The sequence below is a fragment of the Cystoisospora suis genome (assembly GCF_002600585.1).
Source record: "Cystoisospora suis strain Wien I chromosome Unknown contig_2261, whole genome shotgun sequence".
NCBI classification, from domain to species: Eukaryota; Apicomplexa; class Conoidasida; order Eucoccidiorida; family Sarcocystidae; genus Cystoisospora; species Cystoisospora suis.
Window position 1 is genome coordinate 368 of NW_027155060.1, and position 8051 is coordinate 8418.

An 8051-nucleotide genomic window follows, 5' to 3' on the forward strand; every position below is an offset into this window, starting at 1 on the left:
ATTCTATCTCTCCATCTATCTCATTCATTCTATTATTTATGTCTGGCGCATGTGTAGCGTAGTAGATCTCTAGATGATGTGTGGATTGGTATATATTGGCGATGTGTAGAAGTAAGTCTGTATGTGTCTCACATCCCCCCCCCCCCNNNNCCTTGTTACTTACCTGAGAGAGCATCTGTATGACCATACTACCTAGAGCCTTCAGAATGTTCGGCTCCCATTTCAAAGAAAATAAATCTGAACATGCATGCGGTAACGCCTGTATCTACACAAGAAAGAGTCAGAAAGAANNTCGATGGATCGGCAAAAAGAAGAAAGAAAAAAAGAGTGAGAAAGAAGAAAGAAAGAAAGAAAGAGTGAGGAAGAGAAAAGAAAGAAGCATATTTCTCATATGCTTAGGTATATTCTATCTCTTTCTTTCTCTGTCTACTTTTCTATCTCTTTGTTCCTCTTCTCAAGAGGCTTCAGAGAGCTGCGGTTGTCTCGGAGGGAGTTAAGAAATCCTATATAACTGAAGAGAAATGCCCCATGTATACAGACATACAGACAGAGCCACGCATGGAAGAGGAGGAGAGGAAGAAGAAAGCAACCTTGACTTTTACGACACATAGATATGTATATTGGCATGTATATACGTTGAGAGAGATCGCTATCTCTTTGATCTTCTACTGAAAGAATCTACCCCCTACCCATCTCGCTACGAGACGACGAATAGAAAAGCAGTCAATCAACACAAATCAACACATCAGCCCCAGTAAACTTTTCAGGTGTACATACACTGGAATCTTGAGACGCCTCCCTTGTTCGTTTTCTTCTTTTTCTTCTTCTACTTCTTCTTCTATCTCTCTCTCCTTTGACCTCTCCTCTGGGAAAGAGAAAGAAGAAACCGAATCTTGTTCGATAAACCCCCTGTGTGTTTCTTCAAGCCTCACCAATATACCGACGTAGCCATGCATGTACGTACGAATATGTATGTATGTAAATGTATTTGCATGTATGAATGTATGTATGTACACGTATGTATGTCTATGTATGTATATATCCATGTCTATGTATGTAGAAGTGAGGGCACGCAGAGTGGCGACAAGAGAATTCCGTAGGAAAGACATCGCCTAAGACCGACATTTCTTCTATGCATGCAATCCTATATGAAAACAAGAAGAGGGGGGAGACTTCAAATCCATTCATATAGAGGGCAGTCAAAAGTAGATCACTGCATCTCCATAGTGACCTTCTGTACCTACCCAAGGTAGAGATATATCATCGAAGGTTCTTAAATATCCCGAGACGCATATCGTTACGCAAAGACTTGAGGGGGCCTTTCCGTTAAGCATATCGAATTCGAAGACCTTTATATTCGCTATACGACGGCTATACTTCCATCCCGTTAAACCTGACAGGAGAGGAAGAGAGAAGAGAATACACTGGGAAACGGGGTAGAGAGAAAGAAGGAATCCCCCTCGAGTTGCATGCCTGTCTTCTTCCTATACACGCCTACCTCTCAGAGACCCCTTACTGTGCAACAGGCATATGCATGCGTATATACACATGTACATACATCTGTAGAGAGACAGATAAGGAGACAGAGATACCGAGAGGGATCGGCTATAATGAGCCAAGTGTTGAAGGCTGTGGGACACGTGTATAAAGCAGCCCTGCAGCCAACCGATATAGATATATAGAGACACATACATGCCACTATGCATGCGTTTATGTATGAATATGTATATATGGAAACGAATACATATATATATATATACATATGTATATACATATGTATATATATATATATATGTAGAGAGAGAGAGAGAATAGCGGAGCACCTGGAGTACTGCATGCGTGAGAGTGAGGGGACTGAATAAGAAATGAAGAAGCCCCCATCGATGCCATAGAAAAGAGAGAGAAAAAGAAAGAAAAGGATATGAACAGCCTCATGTGAAGCCTCTACGAGAGGAGATAGACGGAAAGAATGAGATAAATCATAAGAGAGGCTGAAGAATACGAAGAAGAAAATGAACTAACTGAGCTGCCAAGAGAGAGACAATCGTGAAAGACGACGCGATGATGGATCATAAGACAGTCTGTGCAAACTGAAGAGAAGAGAAAGAAGAAATAAACCAAGCCTCTTCTGTCCCCTTCTTTTCTCTTCCTCTCGCACTTCTTTATCTCGACTCATATCGAGAAAGAGAGAGAGGGAGATGTTGCTCTTGAAAACGTGAAAGAAAAGATGAGATCTCTGTGGAACTAAAGAATGAATGTGCGAAGGAAGAAGCTTCAGAAGGAGACACGCCGCATGTCTCGTCTCTTCTCACTCAAATACACCCATGTGTCAACGGCAGTCTCCTACTCCTACTACTATAGCATGATAGGATTTCCCCATACATGCATATATATCTACTTAGACAGGAGACCAGCATCGATCATACATACACGCCTACATATACAGAGAGAGCGAGTGAGGTGTGTATGTCTCTTTCTTTATCTCTCTGTATATACGATTCTTCAGACAGGCTGCAATGAAAACGTACACCTAAGAAGATCCAAAGAATTTCTCACATCGCCAAAGAGAGAGAACGAGGGAGAGAAATCCAGATGAAGAGAGAAAGAAATGTAGAGAGATAGAGAGAGAGAGGTAGATGGTCGTGAGAGAAAGATCAAGACAGTAGATAGTAAGAGAAGTTCGTCGTTTGTCTCTGTATCTTTCATTGAGACCTCGTCTTGCCCTCTCCCTCTCTCTTGCTATCGTTGTAGATATTCATCCTACCTGCGCCTCCTGCTCCGAATAGAGAGACAATTACAGCCATACCCCCAGCTGATGCGAGGAAAGCAGAGAGGCCCGCACCTCCTAGTCCAAGAGAAGCTATCCCCGCTGCTATTCCTGGAGCCGCTAAACCTGCCGTTAGAGCCACTAAGAAACCCCCCCCTATAGCTGCACCTGAAAAGAAAGAAAGCAAAGAGACAGAGAGATTGACAGAGAGGATAGGATGATACAAGCATACCCAAGGAGAGTTGATGGTGAGAGATTACTTATACATATGTACATATACATATATATATATATTAGAGAGAGAGAGAGATAGGTGTGAACGTATGTAACGTGAGGTAATTAATGTGTGTATGCTTGGAGGCATAAGAAGAATGACAAGCATCGAAACCTCATGTGGCTCCTCAAGTTACTCTGCTTAGATTGAAGATAAATAGATAGATAGATAGATTAAAGATAGATATGAAGAAGAGATAGGGGGGATGAACTCAATCGTGACTAGATTAGATATACCGTACATTTCCTCATCCTCTTCTTCCTCGTCTTTCGCTTTCTGTCTCTTCTGTCCGTGGAGTGAATGTTGTTCTCTTACCTGCAATTTTCAATCTCCTCCATGTCTTTTGTCTCGCACCTTCTTTCGTGTTCGCCTGCATCCGACGAGAGAGAGAGAAAGAAAGAGAGAGAGAAAGAGATAAGAAAGAAAGGTGACTTGGCCTTTATCGAGAGAAAGAAAGAACTGCACTGACCAGTCCGAAGAGAGAGAGAGGAATCGTCTTCTCTACTCTCTCTCTTATATTCCATCGTCTGTCTCTTCTCTTTTCTCTCCTTACGAGAGAAATTTCATAGAAGAAGACGACGGCCGACCTCATTCGCTTGTAATTGATCTTATCTCCTTCATCTGTCCCTAACCTCCTCTTGTCCTATACCTATCTATCTATCTGACTGTCTCTATCACATCGCATTGAGACGCATGCACAGACTTCCTTCTCTCTCTTCCCTTCTTTCTATTCAAGGGCTCACACAGAAAGCTCTGGAGAATACAGCCATGACGCACCCTATGTAGAAGGAATGTTAGGTAGACAGACAGACAGATTGAGGATGGATAGATTGAGACTCGATCACAAATAGATCGACCATAGGTAGGCAGACAGATAGAATATAAACGAGGAAACAAGCCGGTCAGAGTTGTTAGGAGGAATGCTTGACAACGTAGCAGGCAGGTGTACGTACACCCTATCATGAATGCATGCAGACAGATGGGCCACTTCGACACCCACTCCTCCTTCCTTTCTCCTCTTTGTGTCTTCTTTCCAAGTTGTAGAGGAGAGTTCTCTCTTCCTTCAAGTGACCAGGAAGCGGTGTGTATCTCTTCATGTCTTTCTTTCTCCTTATTCTTTCTTCTTCTTGTCTATAATCTTCTGAAACCTCTTCTTCTCTACACCGATGGAGAAAGACAGACAAGCATTCGTTAAGAATAGAAATTCTCTCCTCTCTCTTTCTCTTTCTTCCTTTGTCCTCCCCTTTTCCTTTCTCTATCTCTCTTTGCTTCTTCACACACATACATACTATTCATACCTACATATACATACATCCATACATACATCTATCCATACATACATGCACATCCATCCACATCTGCAAATACATCCATCCATCCATATGTATACACATTCACAGATAGATATCCATCCATACATAGATAGATAGATAGATAGATTTCCTTCGCGCCATTTCTACCTCTTTCTTTCTTTCTTGGAGAGAAAGTACGAGCGCATACAACTGCTTTTGCTTGTATAGCGGTATGAGAGGTGTTGACGCACCTTAAGAAGATCAAGAAGGTCTGCAGCTAGATGATGCTCTAGGCGCACAAGAATGAGAGGATTAAGCGCAAGCATATCTGAAGCAAATTGAGAGAGAAGGAGTTGAACCCGCGCATCGAAAGAGCCGCTTGTAACGAGAGCTGTGGTCAATTCCCTTAGAAGGACTGTACGTGCAGATGGAGGGGCGACAGGCATAATAATGGACGAGGAAAGATCTTGGGAAGAGGGTCTTCTTCCTCTTCTCTCTTCTTCGCTTCTTCTCTTGATAGCATTAGGAGAGCTAGGGGAAGAAGGTCCTCTCCTCGGACGTCTTCTGTCTTCTTGTCGATCTTCTAGAAGAGCTTGAGCGGGGGAAGAGGGGGAGAGATGATACCTAGAAGGAGATTGAGAGGAAGGGAGAAGAGAGTCTAGTTCTTCTTCTTCTTCGTGGTGTTCCTCTATAGATCCAACGGCACATATGGCTTCAGGACGGTAATCTTCACTCCGGCCTTTTCCTCCTTCTTGGTCTCTCGGATGGACAACGTGAGAAAGACGAGAAGGAGATGAAGAAGAGGCAAAGGAGCGAGGGGGTGTATCAACAGGAGGAGAAGAAGAAGAGAGAGGATGAGCATCAACAGCTTTGAAGGATACAGCAGGAGACGAAGAAGAAGAAGAGGAAAGATCTTCTACCGAACAGACAGAAGAGAGCTTCTTCTCTCCATCTGTATCTTGTTCACTTCTTTCCTTCTTCTTCTCCTCAACAGCAGAAGACATCTGACGACTTTCGCCGTCTCGATCTCCATCATCCTTCCCACGGAGAGAAGCTTCTTCCTTTCCATGGTCGCCACGACTATGTGATAAGAGCTGTTGATCTCCTTCTTCTTCTTCTTTCTGACTCTGTCTGAGTGGTTCTCTTTTAAGCCTCGACGCTCGGTGTAATTCTTCCTCTGTAGAGTAGACATCTTGGAACGTAGAGGTATCTAGATCATCTGACATTTCTGTCTTGTCCTTCTTCATTAGATTTTCCTCCTCTTTCTTTCTCTCCTTCTCTATTTCTTTCCTCTTGGTCTCCTGTTGGGAATCCATTTGCTTCTGTATTTCTTTCTTTCTCTCTTCCTCTAAGCGACGGCGTATTCGATCACTAATCTTCTCTTCCTCTTCTTCTTGATCTTCATCCGTCTTCTTCTTCTTTTCATCTTTATAGAAATAGGCTCCTATCGCTCTCCCTTGATGACCTTCTTCTTCTGACTTAGGTCGATTTCCCCCCCTCGCCACCATCTCTCCAGAACACCTAGTAGAAGAATCCCGAGTAAAAGAGGAAGAAGAAAGGGAAATTCCTTGTCTTTCGCAGGCGTAAAGAGCATGAGGCCCCCCTTCAAAGAGAAGAGAAGAAGAGGGATGGGACTCACAATCACGTAGACACTCCTCCTGCATGGGAAAAGAAGAAGAAGAAGAATGAAGATGTAAGGAAGGTGTCACGGTATCCGTCGTCTTCGTGTTTTCCTTCTCTTCTATCATTCTATTCTTAGGGAGATCTCCTTCGTAGCAATGCCTACGGACTTCTTCCTCATCCGGTGTCTTCGCTCTATGACTTCGATTTGCATCTTCTTCCTTGTTCTCGCTTCTCTCTCCTTCTTCTCCTTCTCTTCTTCTTGCTGTCGAAAAAGAAGAAGAAGAGGACTGTCTTGCGATCGTTCTCTTCTCATCTTCCCCTCTTTTATCTCCCCCCCCTTTTCCTTCCTTCTTCTCCGAGACACGAAGACAGCTGCTATCCTCATAGCTCGCCTCGTGTCTACTTTCGATATGACGATCCACCGACTTCGCCTTCTCCTCCCCACCCCCACCCCCGTCACTTCCTCTCTTTTCTCCTCTCCCTTCGCCCTGTTTGCTAGAGAACAAGAGAGAAGAAGAAGAAGAGGGGGGAGGAGGAGAAGAAGGAGAAGAAGAAGAGTGGTTGATATTATTATAGAGGGGATTGTGTGGTGTATCATGAGTATTAGTGGCAGCATAGCAGGACATCTGGGAGTGTAAGGCGTTGAAGATAGAGTTGATCTCTGGCTGCATTTGATCGCATGCCTGGAAAACCGCTCGAACTAAAGGAGCAGGACTCAAAATATCTGATGTCTATACACAGAAAGAAACAAAGAGATAAGAAGAAAGAAATGTGTATATGTGTATGTACATTGCATGTAGTCGGGGCCAGAGGTGGTAGAGATAGCATGTACCTTTATGCATCTATACACATCTATGTATAGAGAAGCTAAGAATTAAGCAGCTGAGGTACGTATAATTACCCTCATAGGGTAGAGAGGGCATCTTTGGGTATACTGTCATAATACGAAAGATCAGTCTAAATGAAAAGTAGTCTCGTCATTAACAGAATAAAGACACCCTGGACAGACAGAGAGACAGAGAGGTCTGTAAAGAAATGAGCCTTCTCGTCTTATCATTCCCCTCCCTTCTCTTCTCTCTCTCTCTCTCTCGTAGTAGTAGTAGTACTTCTCTATGTATCTGTCTTTATATCTTTATCTTTATTTGCTCTTTCATTCTTTATTCTGAAGCCAAAGTAGAGGCCCTCGTAGGAGTAGGAGACGCCCGAGGTTCTCGCGAGATATCTATGCCTGTATGTATATACACAGCTATCAATCTTTGCACATCCAAAGAAGAAAAGGAAGGTACCTAGAAGGATGTGAAGGTATCGATACGCGATTCGTATTCATAAAGATAAGAATGATAAGAGGAGAGGAAGAAGAAGAAGAAGACTAAAGAATGAAAGAGCAGATAAAGAGAAAGATACAAAGACAGATACATAGAGAAGTACTACTACTACTACAAGAAGAAGAAGAAAAGAGAGAAAGAGAGACATCTTCTTGTTTCGAAAGATACCCATTCATCCCTACACTCATTAAAAGCATTCGAGTGAAGAAGTACAAAAAGGAGGAGAAGAAGAAAACAGACTGGCCGTTGATCTACGAACTCGGACAACCTCCGTCCCTCTCTCTCTCCCTCTCTGTCCCGCATGCAATGATTCAAAGAAAGAAGACAGAAAGAAACCCAAGATTACTCCTCTCTTTCTCTCTCTTTCTCTTTCCTATCCCTTTCTCTCTGTTTCTCTCCTTCTTCCTCTTGTCTTATCATATCGCCATCTCTCTCTCGATGATGCAGAGAGCTTTAGAATCCTTCCTTCTCACTACCCATGTAAGGACGTGTGTGGTTCGAGACGACGAAGAAGATGTGAAGAGAGTAAAGAAAAGTGAAAGAAATTGGTGNNTGTAAGGACGTGTGTGGTTCGAGCGCTTTCTTTACCTTTAGGCCATCCTTAAGGAGCTGGTCTCGAAGAACGATAGGACGCACGAGGCTCTTCTCGACGCTAGCATCGACGTTAAGCACTTGGGGAGAAGCAAGTGTATGAAGAAAAATCAAGCTCCACTCCGCTACAAGAGATTGAATATCCGAGCTTAATCTGGAAGAAGAAAGAAAGAAAGAAA

The 8051-nt window shown here is 43.2% G+C and overlaps 2 protein-coding genes across 2 annotated transcripts in view; one reads left to right on the plus strand and one right to left on the minus strand.

Annotated features, from left to right (window-relative positions):
* Positions 1-163: 163 nt before the first annotated feature.
* CSUI_004754 (uncharacterized protein) overlaps positions 164-8051 on the minus strand; it is a gene marked incomplete at its 3' end in the record, with an annotated part of 12422 nt that continues 4534 nt past the window's right edge. Inside the window, exons 3-8 of the mRNA XM_068064938.1 lie at positions 7870-8026; positions 4585-6687; positions 3357-3411; positions 2765-2935; positions 1245-1393; positions 164-265 (exon numbers count right to left, since the gene is read on the minus strand). Of these exons, the coding sequence (XP_067923083.1) occupies positions 164-265; positions 1245-1393; positions 2765-2935; positions 3357-3411; positions 4585-6627 (2520 nt within the window). The remainder of the gene's footprint in view (positions 266-1244; positions 1394-2764; positions 2936-3356; positions 3412-4584; positions 6688-7869; positions 8027-8051) is intronic.
* Positions 483-936, plus strand: CSUI_004755 (uncharacterized protein; the record flags this gene model as incomplete). Its single annotated transcript, XM_068064939.1, has 1 exon — positions 483-936. A coding segment is annotated over one exon (189 nt), but the record flags the coding sequence as incomplete, so codon positions are not given.